At 36.8% G+C, this 17247-nt stretch overlaps 1 protein-coding gene across 3 annotated transcripts in view; it reads right to left on the bottom strand.

Moving 5' to 3' along the window:
- Window positions 1-17247, bottom strand: part of LOC128732907 (alpha-mannosidase 2) — a 147908-nt gene that overhangs the window by 22954 nt on the left and 107707 nt on the right. For all 3 annotated transcript variants that reach the window (XM_053826364.1, XM_053826355.1, XM_053826372.1), the window contains one exon: window positions 5201-5492. In XM_053826364.1, coding sequence (XP_053682339.1) covers window positions 5201-5492 — 292 coding nt within the window. The remainder of the gene's footprint in view (window positions 1-5200; window positions 5493-17247) is intronic.

Genomic DNA, 17247 nt, shown 5'->3' with positions numbered 1-17247 from the left:
AATTACGCAACTGGCTTTATTTCTAAAATTCGTCGTATCGCTTTAAAATCCGTCCATCAAAATTTTTTATCGTCCGAACTAAAAATCACAACAATGTTTACGAAGCTAACGCGCATGTATTTGTGTAGAACGGCATGACAAATGTTATTCTACAAAATTTCTGCAGGTCAGGCAAGTTTCCCTGGCTTTGGAATAACGACAATGCCTTGCGTGAGTTATTTTCATTTATGAATGACGGAAATTCAAACTTTGATTGATCGCGTGTGATAGACAACTAACTTAAATATTAGGGAATAACTAGTTTTGCATTGTGTGTCATAAAAATGCTGATATTTTTAATAATTTGTGTTGGATAGGATGGGAATAGGCAATTACGACGATGTAGCAACATATCCTAAGTAAGTCGAGAAAAATACTTCCACAAATTTTCGATTTACTTATATGAATATTTGATGCATGAAGACGAAAAAACGGGATTAGAACCCACTTTGATGCGAATTGCATTCAAACTATGATTGGGTATCAATATTTATGGATTGTCTCTTCATTACCGATAAAAGATAATGTAAGAAAACTACTATTTTTTACAAGTTTTTCGAAAAATAAAAGTCTTGTTGATTTTCCTATCTGTGTTGAATATGGCGAAGAGAGTCTGTACAGATTTTTATAAACATTTGCTCTCTTTCCGCGGTAGACGAATAAAAATCTTGTATATGACGAAGTGAAGATTCCGTATGCATAACTCGTATGCGCTAGGGCATGGAAGTTTGTTTCACTAAAAATGTAAGTTTTGGAATATTTTATCCATCTAATTGTACATGTACAAACAAGGAGTGTAAAATTCATTTTGAGCCAAAAACTTGAGTACCTACCTACTTGTAGATTTAGTTCCTATAAGTGTTAAGTATGATGAACGGGATCCGCCACCCTAGCCGATACTTGAGCTTGTTTCGAGGTTTTATAATAACATTCCAAGTAAATGAATTTTTTCAACAAGTAACTATTCTAGTAACTATAAGTTTTCTAATACAAATATTATAGAAACTATATTTTTGAAAATTAGTATCTTGAGCGAATATATGCATCTTTAGTCCTTATGTTTCGTGTCAGTTTTCCAATGTTCGATTTATGAATTACGTTGTTCATGATAGTTTAACAACACACTTATATTTGAAAATCTATGTTGCTCACCATGGCAGTCCTATTCTTCGATATTATCGTTCGATTGGCAGAAAGACTCAATTCTATCGATATGCTAATGCTATCATATCTACCTGCTAGTAGATTCGAGCCGTTCTTTATATCAGTTCTGCATATTCTTCATCGGCAATGATGCGGCACAGCATACCAAAGGGGCTATAGAAATTTTAAGTTTTGGATCTTTTTACCAATTCACCAATTCTGTAGAGAAATGCTCCTGTTTAAATATGAACAAAAAATGCTTCACAGGTAAACTTTTTTGGTGTGACTGAATAGCGTACTGGTTTGAATTTTATGTTTTATTCAGAGCATATCTTTAACCTGTGAATTTATTAGTTTTCGGAAGAGAATGTTACATTTTTGCATTGAGACAGTAAGTATCATTGCGAATGAAAAGAAGGTGATTTTTTATTCACCGAGTACCGCGTATCTTTTGCCCTCCCACTTGTTTGGCTAGAGGGAGTAGAATATAAACAAAAGCTTCGTCCCGCGTTGCTGTTAATGGTTACCTTACCACGGTATTTTTCGAGGTCGTAATACTTTTTGCCTTTCTCATTCTACTTCTAGCGCCGCGGAAAGATTGATTGAAGATATAAAAGTTTACGCTTTATGTTTATCCAGAGTACATTGGAGTATGCAGCATAAGTTTGCAGAATTTTGATTAACGTTTTATTTTTAGTTCACCGAGGTGCTGCAGAAGTTTTTCAGACTTCAAATAGACTAGCAGTAAAAATTACTACATGCGAGACAAACGTTTATTAGCATCCTAGCTGTGCTGATTTAAAACTATCACAGCACTGAATCATCATCATTTCTGTTTTCGTCAAATAGAAAAGTTGAGCATATTGATCGAATCCAACGACGTGTTTGTGAGAAAATCAAGTAACTGTGCACTTATATGAACAAAAATTACTTAAACGGTTTTAATATTACATCATCTGTTCTAAGTACGAGATAAAGACGATCTAACATAGGAAAATATATTTGCCATCGATTTTTTTTAAACTGTAGGGGTATTAGGGGCATAGTGAGCACCCTAACTTGTTGGCTGATTTAAGCATTCAAAATGACTAAATTTTTAAAGTGTTGTCATTTCAAAACATAACAACACTATCGACAATTAATGGCATACTGTATACAAATTGAAAAGTAATTGACTTCATGACGAAAATTGCAATTTAAATCCATGCTTCAAAAACTAAAAATCAGTGTGTCAGTGTGTGCGGTATAATGAGCACCTTTATAAACACATGCTTGGGGGTGTACACAAGTACAACAACCCCGCACACATACACACACACTCACACAGATACATACATACACACATACACAGACATATATTTCACACATACATACACAAATACAAACGTGTCAAAACGTCGAAAAAATTATTGACGGCTTGTTTTGTGGATGTTCCGTCTCGCCTTATAGTGGTAAAGGCCGCTTGCAGGGCCTTTTTTTGACCAATTCTATCTTCCAAATATCCCTGGTATGTTCGTTCCTTCACTGTAAGCAAGCATTGGCGTGATAAACAAAGAAACTGACAGGTTAGCTTATGCAACATAGTGTGCTCTTTTCACCCCACCTAGAAGTGCTCATTTCGCCCCCAGTCAACTAGTTAAAATAAAAACAGGTTTTTACACTAACTGTAGTATAAAACCAAAACTTCAATGAAGGTGAAATTTGAGATACAATGTATATACATCATGTTGCAGGGTGCACATGATAGATTGCTTATTTTTTTTTTTTTTTTTTTTTTTTGTTAGATTATAGTCACTTTAACCAGCTTTGGTCATTCGTGACTTCTGTGGGGTTGGGATTCGAACCCGGGTCCTCGGCGTGAGAGGCGTGAATGCTAACCACTACGCCGGGACTGACCCCAGATTGCTTATTTGGTTATGTTCCAAAATGAGAATTTTTTCAGCGTCTGAGAACCAAAATGAGTTTTTTAGTATATCTCTATGTTTTAAAAGAAGAGCACTCATTTTTTGGTAAATAGATACTATAGTACCTAAAGCAATGTTTCGCATGCCATATTATGATGTTACAAAATGCGTACTTTCGTAGAAAGAGGGGTGCCCATTTCGCCCCGTGTGCTTATTATGTCCCTAATCCCCCTACTCTCCAAAACACGAAAGAAATCCTAGAACTTACTTTTTACTCCTAGCAGCACATCGCCGGGATGGCTCTTGTCGTATCAAGAATTTTTCTCAATTGTACTCGGTTCTGGGTTACTCATTGGCAATGAGTCATTGCTAATTCGTTGAACGTCTTGACACACGCAAGTCAGCTTCAACCTGGTCGTGTCAATTAGCAGGAAGGGCCCCTCTATTCTTGGTGCTGGTGGGTGGCAGGTATCAGGTATCAGCATCTTTGGCTCGAGCAGCACGTTCGTCACAATCATGTGGAATGCCCATCTTGCCCGTGTCATCATTTACCTGATGAGGACGGGAAGGAAAACAGGAGGAATAGGAAGGGGTGGATAAGGAATTTGGACAAACACAAACACATACATACCGAGAGATTTTTGTACCCCTGAGGGGATACTGCAATCTTTGGTAGTTAACTTATCACTAGTATAATATATAATAGTATAAACATCAATAGTACAGGTATCAGCACTTGTAGCTCGTCCGGCATCCTTGCGACGTGGCCGGCTCACGGTAGTATCCCAACTTGGGCCAGGTCTACGATGCGAATCTCCCGAAGTAGTGTCTGAATATAGTAGTGTCTCCAAAATAGTCAGCAACACAAAGCAAAGCCTTTGGTTAAACGTCTTTCTAAGACTTGACCCTTTTTTATCGACAGACTTCACAGCCGGCTATTGTAGTACAGGACAGTTACGGGGCTAGTGCAACAATTCTACTGTCTCTATCTAGCAGCACCACCTAGCCGAAGTCAGCAACACATTTCGTTTATATACGGCGATGTACGTCTTTTGTAAGCAAAATTACAATCTCACGTTCGTAGAGGACTACCGGCCTGATAAGCGTATTGTGCATCGTCAGCTTTGTGCGGTGATGTATGATCCTTCATCCAAGCGTTCTACGGATTGTAGTGGACTCGACTTCCAGCTTGAATGTGTAGTTGAATCTCTTTACTCGTATTAATATCGGCGGTGATCAGAGATCCCAAATATTTGAACTCATCATCGCCGTTCCTCGCCGTCAACAGTCACTGTCCGTGGGAAGCGAATGTTGTTTTCTCTGGAGCCTCTTCCTAACATATATTAGGTTTTCGACACATTGTTTTGTAACCCTATCCTCCTAGCCTCTGTTTTTAGTCTGGCGTAGATTGCCTCCGCTGTAACTCCGCGGTAATTACAGCAATTGAGCCGATAGCCCGTTCTATATCTGCCATCCATTTTTCCAGTATTTTCTCCTACTCCTAAATCCTTAAAATTATCCAGCGAAGTGAAATTTTTAGTCATTTTTGTAAACTTCTACTGGGAGTCGATCTTTTCTGACTGACTCTATTATTCTTCATTCACGTCTGATTTCTCGCCGAATCTCTTCGAGATATTGTCGGATCTCTTCGGAATATTGCCGGACAACTCTCATCGAAAAACTTCTTCCATTTGTGGACCACCTCGCGCTCCTTTGTGACCAGGTTTTCGTGCACATATCAGCTTTCGTTATGTATCCTTTATGAGACTGGGCCACCTTCTCATAGAACTTGCAATAATAGGAGCCAATTATAACGGAATTCAACCCAACTTTCCTCCTACACCCCCCTGGTTCGACGATATTGCATAACCATTGAACCACAGAATTAACCCTGTAGAAAATTGATTCTATAGGCTGCCTATATCAACAGAGTTTCCTGATATTCGTAATGCGCCTGATGAGTGCCTTCACCCTTTTATCAACTTCCCAAAAAACATCTTCTTTGAGTAGTAGGTTATTCAACTATTATATAACTAATATTCGCTTCGTAAGCCATTATACAGCAGAAATGTTTATTGGGTGTTAAAATTATCTACCTTTGCGGAACCTCTCACCTGAAAATCGAAGTTTGCATATTCGTCACCAGTAGTAATATCGGTAGGAGTTTCCTCTAACACTGAGCACTCGTCCCACTTGGAGCTAAATCGCGGTGGGCTCCTGTTTCCGCCGATATCTACATTATTATCTCCTATTCCATTAAAGTCGCTCGAGCCTGGAGACCTCGGTGCACCGTCTCGCCTATCTTTGCTGATCGAATTGAGATTACTCCGCAGCCAACTGTGCCACGATTGATTTGCATTATGATTGCTGCGGCCGTCACGGTGTGGATCACGAATGTTGCTTAATCTGTAATTACGCACCAAAGGAAGAAAGGAAACCATCATCAGTACTGGCTCTAATTGCTTATTTAGTGATTTTATAAGTACAATTACTCGATGAACGTTCAATAATTGCATTACTCGGCTAGGGAACTGGGGGTAAAATGAACACCCTCAACAATTGCACCATTTGCTCGTCCACAAACCAATCAAATGTTGAATGTGTTACATAAATGGAAATTTCGACTCATATTCTACGGAGCAAAATAGCGTTGCTACATCGTCGTAAGTGCCTATTCCCGTCCTATACAACACAAATTATTAAAAATATCAGCATTTTCATGACACACAATGCAAAACTAGTTATTCCCTAATATTTTAGTTAGTTGAGTTTAGCTGAGATTTATTTAAATGCTTTTTATCATTAAAGAAGTCCTACCAGCTAAATTTCCTACGTTTTTTCGTGCGACGAAGAAGACAATGTCGACTAATCGTTTTAATTTCTGTCATTCATTGATGAAAATAACTCACGCAAGGCATTGTCGTTATTCTACAGCCAGGAAAACTTGCCTGACCTGCAGAAATTTGGCAGATTAATGTTTATCATGCCGTCCTACACAAATACATGCGCGTTAGCTTCGTATAAATATTGTTGTGATTTTTAGTTCGGACGATGAAAAATTTTGATAGACGGATTTTAAAACACTACGACGAATTTTAGAAATAAAGTCAGTTGCGTAATTTCAATAATATGCTTTAATAGTTGCTTTTCAGTGATTTCAAAGTTCACGGATCGGAAGGTAAGTGTGTTTTAGTCAAATCAGCACAAGAACTTTTGGAGTATTCATTAAATCCATCCAACAAACGATGAAAATTGGAATGGTTTTACTTATTACGACGGGAATTAGGAAAAAACCCTATATTAACTATTAGCGAACCCTTTAGTGCTTGAGTTGTCTTCTTCCATAAATTACATTAAACTGATAACGCTAAATACCCAAACGATGGCACTTACAACATTAGTAACTTTCGATTAAGCCTAACAAAATATCAATTTGTATTGCAAATCTCTATATTTTACATATTTTACATATTTACATCAACACAGATTGGAATGCCTGTTCTCCTTTTATGAACTCTTGCAGTTTACAATAGGAGAACGACCGGGTCCATTATAGCAATTCTAGTGTAGGGGTAATCCGGGTAAAACCGATACCCCTCGATTTTTTAAGTTATAGGCTGTTTTTTGCAAATTGTCTAATGCAATCTGTTTACACTTGTTATTTCTTACATTTCGAGACATTTTAACACCGCCCAATTTCCATAGTTGTCAAAACAAACAGTAAAACAAGACCGGTAAGCGGTAAGCAGTGAAGAAACAGTCCTTGTACAATTTCGTAAGTGGAATTTAAGCGTTTTAGTAGGAAAAATTTGTAAAATTCGGTACTTTTTTCATCCTTGATTTATTACCGATTATTCTTTAGTGTACTTTGTAAAAATACAGGCAATTTTTTCGTTTATTGGTGCTCTAAGTCATTGTTCAGAAATTCTGAGTCAAATCGGGGTAAAATCGACAATTTTATTCAAGGTTAAACTGATGACACTTTTTTGACTAACGTTACTAATTCTGGTTTTAATGATGGCGGTTTGGTCATCGGGTTACTAGTAAACTAGTTTATTTGTTGACTAGCCCAACGTTTCAAGCATTTATTTCATCAAGGCAAAAACATTTTAAACTAATTTTTGTCAAGTTTGTTTGGGTGGATTTTTCTTGTATTAGTCGAACTATAACAGTCCATTCCTGTACACAACACACCGTACACACCGTAAATCGAATAACTCGCATCCAAATTTGGTCTTGTTTTGTCTGACATATTAGCAACTAAATAACAAAATATTATATCAAAATTCTTCTCCTTTAAGGCTAAACTTTTGTTAATCGCATGTGATTACCAACAAACTAAAATTTTAGGGAATAAGAAATTTAACATTGTATGTCATAAAAAGCTAATATTTTTAATAATTTGTATTGAATAAAACGGGAATAGGCAATTCAACGAACCAGCAACAGACCTTAGTTGATAAAAATATTTGGAATTTTCGACTGATCTGCAGGATACTGAGAAGCGAATAACACTAAATGATACCAATAGTAGTAATTTGATTTTTTTTTTCACTAAAAAAGTTTATTATTTATACATACCGTTAATGGAAATCACCATTAGTGTCATATACCAGCAAAAGTTTTAATTTTTTTGATTTTTTTCACATTGGACAGTTTACGATCAGCACATAATGTCTCGAACAGCTTGATATACTCATAGGAGAAAGTACCGTCAAACGGGGTAACTTGCGACAGTTCTCAACTATGAATGCAAGTGAAAACTTATCTGTAGTACATTTGAGGACATTTAATTGATCCAAAGTTATTACGTCTACCATAGAACAATTTCACTTAGTGAGAAAAAATATGCGATCAATATTGGCTGTTGTAGAATTTTTTAACTAATTTGTTACTAGTAACACCTTAAACGGGGTAACTTGCAACAAGCATTTGAAAATTTTACGAATTTAAAGATTTGTATGAGTTTCTTTTGACTTGAATATGCAAATGATAATCCGACTTGCGATTATTAATGCTTTTGCTATGAATATACGCATAAATGTCATATGTCACGTTGGTGAAAAAAATGTATGAGCCCCGTAACGGAAATTACAGAAATAACTTTTTATATTATTCATGCAGTGGATATTCCTTGTCTGGATCCGATAGAGCTGCCTTCTTTAAGGACCATTCACATATTACGTAACGCTCTTAGGAAAGCGGGAGTTGTGTAACAACACATTACACGTCGTATATCCACTATGCAAAATCGCGTCATGAAGTGAAGCGGGAGAGTTAAAAATCATCGATATCTCGTTTACGTAATATATGAATGTTCATTACGTTACGAGTGATCGTAATTAGACTCTGTCATATTGCTGGCCGATTCTCTCATTAAGGTTATTTCCGTTTTGGCCTCTTCTATATCCATTTTCAGTATATCCAGAGAAAAACTGGCATATTTCCGACTTACCGAAAGTATCTTACACTCTTCAGGTGTGCTTTAGTATTGTATTGCAAAATTAAATGATAACGTGCCTCTTGAAGGTAACGGAACACAGCTTTTTATATCTACCAGCTATTGCATTGCTATTTACTTAAACGGGGTAAGTACTTGTTTTACGAATAACGTGGTAACAAGTAAGATAAGCAAAACTAGTGATCATAAATCAATTATTTTGGTTCCTGATTGTTTATTTTACTATAAAAATGAGTGTTAGGCTTCTTTTATTTGAAGTGCCTGTGGGCGACACAAACGTTTTACCGACGAAAAATTGACGATGAATTTGACACCATCCTGTGGGATTTTTTAAAAATCATTAAAACAGCAGAAAATAAACATAACAGTATTTAAGGCTTCTTTGAACTGTTAACAACAAGATTCAGTGACTGATATAGATTGAAAATTGAGGTAACAGATCAAAAAGTACAGTAAATTGGATGGATATAGCGTTGTTGCATGTTACCCCGCTGTTGCAATTTACCCCGTTTGACGGTAATTATTGATTTGTAACAGATTTTGTTTGTTTCCATGGGAATTTGGCTATCTATTCGTTTTACTCCACCTCCCTCTTCCCTCTGTTCATTTACCTACAATTACAATATGTGGTTTGTGATTATAAATTACTGTTGCGATGTTTCTTTAGATACACCTAAAAATCACGCTATAGTATATATACTTTGAAACTATTAGCAAGGTTCTCCAATTGTTGAAAGCTATGTTTTATATTGGAAAACTATTTATGGTTAAGCAATATAAATTTATGATTTTTTAGAATTGCAAAGTAAAATCAAATTGGATTTTTTCCCGCCACTATTCATTTGATTCGAAATTAATTGTTAAAGTGGTTAAGTTGTTGTTTGCTTATCAGAATGTACATAAATTTGGCCAATAAATTTATGTAACTGAATTGCTCGCGTTTCTTTCAAAGCAAAAATGTTCAAATAATAGTCTCGTACCAGCTCAGTGGAACCTACTTGAACCCAACAAAACCAAGTCCCAGTTCGATCACAGAACCGTGTCAAATGCGACCAGTAAATCGAAAAGTAACTTAAATGATTTGCATATTATTGGCTCTTCCACCCCAGAGAGCTTTATTTCAGCGCTCACCAATGCATGTTGAGTACCATTTCGGACCACGCTGAAGCTTTTCCTCACCATTATGTCCCCGAAAATTCCAAATGCAAATGGTCTCAAAGCAGACCATGCTGCGTATATATGGATGAATACAAAGAATACATCATTCTGCTATATCGTGTCCTCGCGGGCTGAAGGACTAGAATTCTAGATCGAACTTTGTTGCTGGTTGTAACCTGTTTTACGCTTGCCATGTTTGTCCCTTTGGCATGGTTGCGTTGGGCTTCTCGTACATCGTACATATATTTTTATGCCTTCTGTTCCATTATACATGCACATTTATTGTCGAAAGCAAATGATGCGAAAACATATGAATGAATTTTCGTTAGCGTATCATAATGGTGTTTTGCTTTCGACTTTATTGCGTTTTCACGTCATTTATCGAGTTGGTGTTATTGTACAATAGCCAATATTGCAAAGCGAGGTAAAAGTTATTTTTGGCCGTTTAGCAAAATCTTTATCAATTACGAGGAAGAAGACCTCTTGATGGCCTATTAAGGGTGAGAATCAATTTGCAGTTGACTGGTGTAAAGAGAATGGAAATCCGTCAAAAAATAATCTACATATCTGATGGTCATTTCTGTGCAATCAGTTCTGGCAATGCTGTCAGAAACGTCCTACCTTTATAGCCATTTTAGCTTTATGGAACACTTCCGCCAAAGTATCCAGAACTTGCTTCCGGGGTGCCTGCAAGCTATGGACCAGGAAAGTTTGATTCTCATATGGTTGCGATTTCACAGAAATGACCATAATTTGGTTGTTTCTCAATGGATTTCCATTCCGATTTTCACCAATTTTCAGGAAATAAAGTCTAATTTTGTGACAAAATATGAATGTTATTAAATTTTCACGTTAGAAAAAGATACAAGCGTTGAAAAGAATCAGGATTTGACATACGCCCGGCCAACCCAGTTGTCTCAGAAGTCGTAAATCGCCTTTTGCACGTTGACGAGCAAGCAGTGTCACAGCTTCAAGTTCACAAAGAACTACCGGTCTGACAAGTGTTTTGTACAGTATCAGTTTCGTGCGGCGGCATTTGTTTGTTAATCATATCGGTTTGCTAAGGGCAAAGTGGAACCGATTCCCCGCTTGAATGCGCTGCTGGATCTCCTAACTAGTATTGTTGTCTGCGGTGACCAGCGATCTCAAATACACGAATTCATCTACCACTTCTAGTTCGTCGCCGTCGACGGTTACCGCCCGTGGGAGGTGCGCGTTTGTTTCTTTTGAGCCTCTTCCTTTCATGTATTTGGTTTTAGACGCATTTATTTTTAGTCCAATCCTCCTACACATAGCTTTCACGCTGGTGTAGATTGCCTCCGCCGTCGCAAAGCTCCTGGCTATAAAAAGTCTAGGATTTGGCTAACCTTGGTGAAAACTGTGCCTCTCGTTTCGTGGACCGTTTGTCGGATCTCCTCCTCAAGAGCGATGTTGGACAGCATGCAGGATAAGCCATCACCTTGCTTCAATTCTCCCCGCGTCTCAAAGGGACTCGAGCGTGTCCCCGACATGCGCACGAAACACATCACTTGATCCAATGCTATTCTGATCAGTCGCGTAAGTATATCCGAAAAAACGTGTTCGTGCAGTATCTGCCAAAGCTGGTTTCAATCGACTGTATCGTACGCTGCTTTGAAATCGATAAAGATGTATTGCGTGGCAATCTACCCGCATACTCTCGACATTTCTGCAAGATCTGTCAGATGGTGAAAATTTTGTTCATGGTGGCCCGAGCTCCCACGAAGCCTGCCTGATAATTCCTTACGAAATATTGTGCTGTCGTCGGTGACAGCCGGCGTAACAGGATCTGGGAGATACATTGTAGGTTGTGGGAAACGAGAAACAGTTTATGGCAAGTCTGATGGCAGAGTTTAAGCGAAAGGTCCGGCGATCCGGATTCGGTCCACCGGAAGCTTAATTGAATATTTTTTCTGTATTTTATACTAATTGAAAAAAAAAATTTGATTTTTTAAATAACAAACAATAAACAATTCTTGCACAAATTTTGATCGATACACCCTTTACAACCTCCAGCGTTCCAATTTTTTTAAATTTATCTGGCGAGCAATAAATTCTGAGAAAATAATGAAATAAATCACATTCTGCACCATTTCTCTTAAATGTCTCAAATTTAGCATAGAGAAATCATTGACAAATCCAACGTATTGACTGACGTAATCACTGTCTGGATTACATGTCTGTAGTAGTTAGTGGTGTTAAATAATAAAAATCGGTTCTTAAATATAGAAATTGCGATAGAAATGAGCTGGAAAAAATAAACAGTTCCATGCAAAAGTTCAACATGCCATTCCATGCCAGGATTAAAGGTAATAATCGCTAGCAGTTGTTGAACATATTTGATAAGAGCTTATAAAAACCAGCAGTATTGCCGAGGATAATAGTCTTGCTATTCTGGCAAAGTTAGTCCCATTCAGTGCATCTGGCGCGTGACGGCCCATGCAATTCATATACCTAGATAGCTGGCTATATTACCGCTTCGTCAGATGCTGTGAAAGTTTTTGGTCGTTTGAATCTATGGACATCTTATTGTTACCTCTGCTTTATTCGTCATATGTATATTTTTCAACCTGCGACACGTTACGAGAGTTAATCAAGATGTTAGTGTTTCTGTACTCTATTTTCCTGTGTCAACTAAAGTTATTTAACATTATCATCCTGATGAATGTACTTTACATAAAAATTATGATGACTGTTAATCTGACTGACTGACTGATCAATTTTAGTTATTCAAACCAGAACAATACCCGAACAGGAGCGAAGAGCAAAATAATATAAAAACAATGTCAAGCTAAACTATAATGCTATATTTTGTTATTGAATAGATATGGAAATACCTTGATAACACATTTTGTTATTGAGTTATTTATAACAGGAGAATAACTGATTTTGTAATGATATCGTATTATGACCTTAAAATGACATTCGTTACATTTCATAATTTTTTTTTATTGATTAAAGAGATTTTAAATTAAATTTTTTTCTATAACATGATTTTTTAATTACTCATATGCTACTACATTTGTTATTCAATACCTTAATAATACTAAAATATGTCATTTTAAACTCTGAATACAGTCATGTTATGGTCTTATTATTCAAATAATACAAGTAGTTTATTCTTTTGGGCTTAAAGGAGCAAAATTTTGATATCATTTTTTGTTATTTTACCAACTATGCCAGCCAAAACAAGACCAAATTTTGATGTGAGTTATTCGATTTCCATAACACATTTTGACTAACTAACTAACTATGAATGTCATTTAAAAATACTGAATTGCATTCCTATATTATAACCTATGACCTATATTGATGCAATGAACAGTGTCTCGATAAATTTCAAAGGACTGTAACTATAATTTTCTTCACCCAAATTTCGGTAAATGGCGTCTGTTCTGCAAAACAAATCATAAGAAAAATCAGTTCTGATTTTCGCGTTAAAATTGTTCTAAATCCCTCCGCAACCGTTATGCTAATATCATAAGCATGTATCGTATAATATTTTTTTGTATTATTTAAAATTGAGACTTACCGTAAAGATGAGTGTATTGGTAATGTAATCCGACTACAAAGTAATTAAGACCATTTTACATGGATGTCAAACCAAGTTCGCAGTTCTAAGCACACTTCATTCCATTGGTTGAAGCAGCAAAACAAGTTTGGATATTCTCTAGGATATATTAAATTTTCTGACTGGAAAGCCACCTGTCCTGGCTAATAAAAGTTATTCAAATTGACTTCGGCAAAACTTTGCATTCCAAAGTGCTACACTCGTCCTTTCAATTTTGTGCCGATACAATGTTGATTGTGAATGTATGCATAACCATAATGTGGCCATGGTTTTCCAACAGGTACCATCGCAATTTCGAGCTTATTGGATAGAAACGTATTGATTTTTCCTTATGAACTTTCACGTAAGTAAACTTGAAAATTTAATTACGTATCCAATTAGGGGTAGAGAAAAGAGAAAGGAATCTGGTAAAAGCATTTCAAGTTATTTAGTCATTTGAATATGAATAAGTCATACAAACAACCAGAGTTTTTCCAATTGTTTAAATTATATAGTAAAATACACAAATATTATCACTTTATTCTTGAAAGTAAAGAATACTTATTATTTTGATGGCATCGATCATATTGCAACAAGATAGTAACTTTTCCACAAGGTACCGGTCTGAATATTCGGAACACACCTGGAGGTATCGAAATGGGAACTCTAGCCTTCAGATCAATCATGCCTTGATTGACGGTCGACACTTTTCGGATGTCATCGGTGTACGGTCTTTTCGAGGATCAAATATTGACTCTGACGGGTATTAGGCATAATGGATGATAGGTATAATGGACGGTAGGCATAATGGACGATAGGCATAATAGACGGTAGGCATAATAGACGATAGGCATAATGGACGTTAGGCATAATTTACAAAACTTCGCTTTTCTATGAATACGCACATGAGCCAATCATCGCTCTTTCACTATACGATGAGAACCAGGCCGCCCATTTAACATAATTTCATTTCGCATAATGCTGTTTAGCATAACGTCGTTCGCCTTAAAAAATTTGCATAAAGATAAGGGACCATCAGGAAGAAAAACATTTGGTATTACGACCTTTTGCCATAATTCCACAGAAAATTTGTTATGACTTTTCATAGATGATTCAGGGCGAGAGTGTTGCCAGCCACTAGCCGCCGGAAGTGCCACGGAGGGGCAGCCCTCCCCCGCAGAAATCACATCGGTATAGGTTTATTCCCTTTCCTAAGTCTACTGACTCTTGTTAGTTTTCCCTAGCCCTCGCATTGACTAACCGGGGTGATACCGAATGATTGAATACCAAATAGCTGAAATCCAAATGCCCGAATTCCAACAACTGTCACAGAATGCCGAGTCGCGAACTCCTATTTGGCCGAATCACGAAAGGCCAAATCTTGGCTGAATCTCGCCGAACACTACTTTCTCAAATAATATTGATAAAAATAATGTTTTTAAGGCCGATTAAGCTATCAAAAACATAACTAAAAGATATCAAATCAAATAATAAAAAGGAAAAGGGAAAATTTTGGCATCTTAGTCTTAGAAAAACAAGACACACACCTTCTGCACATTACATTTTATTTTCGTATTTATTTGTTGTACAAACAGTAAAGTATAGATGAGCTCTCTCTTTAGCGTGAGTAATGAGTTACGCTCATTATGAGGTTCGAGATCTATTTATTGTGTCGTAGCAAACGTTTTCTAGATGATTCAGGGCGAGACGGCCGCAGCCCCCTCCCCCTCGCAGAAAACTCCTCTATTTAGGTGCATGCATTTTCTTAGGTTTATCGTCTAGTAGGGGTCCTTTAGTTGAGTCCGAACGAGCGGTAGTGAGCAGGTCGAAGACCGTGAATATTTTCTTTGACATTCGACCATTCGTGATTCGGCCATGTGTATTTCGATCATTTGTGATTCAGCCATTCGCGTTTCGGTTATTAGTGATTTCATCAGATCTACTATGCAATTTGTCATTTCGTCCAACTGAGTTTCGGCCATTCGTGATACGACCGTTTGAGGTTCAGCCATTCTTAGGTAATTCGAGATTCCCCTATATGCAATGCTTTTTTAAGCTGAGTCGATTGGACCTTTTGCAAGCTAACGGCAGATTGCCTAACTTCCATTATGCCTAGCATACATAATGCCTTTCGCATATTATACCTATAGCCTATCATGCATTATCAGAATGGCAACTTGATACAAAAATCAAAATTCCCTGATTTTTCCAGGTTTGTCTTGCTGTGTTTAATAAAACTCCAGGTTTCATATTGCGATATAATTTTAACAGAGAGTGTGTAGCGTGCATTCATATTTGAATTATTTTTCAATCAACGAGGAAGTGAGAAAAATCTCCTAATTACTGAAATTTTGTCGTCTAACTTACTAACTTCTATCTGTGCTTTTACATCACATACCTAACCTCTTCAAGAGCACTAGCTGTTACTCCGCATTCTTCTTGTAACATCCGCTGTCTTCAATGACCATTGAATGTGCGTTTCTTGCTTTCAATACAAGAGATTTTAAAATATCTGAAGAAAGCGAAGAAAAAACAAAGAGAATTTTTTAATCGACCAAAAAATAATATGGATTTTAGGCATTTTTACCTAAAGTTTAAACGTGAAAACCAAATCTATTCTTGCTTTTAATATACAGGGTACGGGAGAGTATTCCCATCACGCCACTAATTTCGGCATACATTACCTTTTTTGGCTACACTTTCCCAAATAAAAACTTTGTCGCTATATAACAATACTGAAACGAATGTAGCACTCATAGGCTTTAATGTGTTATAACTATTTTCATAAAAATGTAAGTAGTTTGCTTAATTTTATTCAATAAACATCAAAACTACTGTTTTTCCACTGGCACGTAACCAGGCTGAAAAAACTAGCAGCAATCGCTTACGCGTATCCGCTCTCGATGATGGTTTAGAAAACACACAATTATGATCACGTTTACTTATTCTAGAAACTAAACAGCTGTGAATATGCTATCACAGAACAATTCTACTTCTTTTTATCACGGAAGAACACGAAAATTCCCCTCTGATATGAAAATATAAATCAATTTTCATTCACTAGCCATTAGTAGCATTTTGTTTTTAATTCCAGCGTATGGTGCGTTACTTACACTACTACCAATATATGTGCTGACATATCTGGTATTTGAGTGACAACTGGCGCTAGTGTATATGACCGATTCAGTGATACACTAGCGCCATCAGCAAGCTGTTGTCACTGCAAAACTAATTATCTTCAATGAGCCCGGAGTGTAGGCAATAGCGAGGAGTTATTTATCGGTCTCTCTTTTCTTGTCTCTTTTCTGCCCATAAATGGAAGACAGTCACATCTGCAAAAACGTGCAACTACGAAAAACGCTGTTGAAGCCACGACAGTTTTTCTTTAATTTTGAATCAATTTTGGAAACAAATCGTCCAAATCGTCATAAAATCAATTGAATGTACATAACAGAATACTTTTACAAGCAATTTGTTCACAAGTGATCTAAAATTCGTTCCAAAACTTAGAAAAACTGCCGAAGTTACTGATATGCGTTTATTTGTGCTTGAATAAGCAAAATAAACGCATAACAGTCACAGGCACAGGGCACAGCATGCCTTGATCCTTGCATTGTCGGTGACTCGGCAGTATTTTCAGGACCATGTGTCGTTGTTTTGATAATTCACGTACTCGTTCAATTCAATTGTTCAAAATGTCCTTTTTGGCTTAAATCTCTTCCTGGCCTTTTCTCCTTTTTATTGTAATTTGTTATCTTGGGTTTATAGTGAGGTCGCATGATGGGGTTTGTTTCACTCAGAAGCTGATCGCTTTCTTGTGTGTCCGGAACACTCCCAGAACGTGTCCGAGTATGACCAATGTGAACCTGTACACTATATGTGACAACAACAAATGAACTATTTCAAACTAGTTTTGCAATTTCGAGTACCGACTTAGAGATGTCACATGTTGTATTTTAGTTAAATTCAGAAAC

Source organism: Sabethes cyaneus, chromosome 1 (assembly GCF_943734655.1).
Source record: "Sabethes cyaneus chromosome 1, idSabCyanKW18_F2, whole genome shotgun sequence".
NCBI classification, from domain to species: Eukaryota; Metazoa; Arthropoda; class Insecta; order Diptera; family Culicidae; genus Sabethes; species Sabethes cyaneus.
The sequence above is the reverse complement of the archived record's forward strand: the minus strand, read 5'-3'. Positions and strand labels throughout refer to the sequence as shown.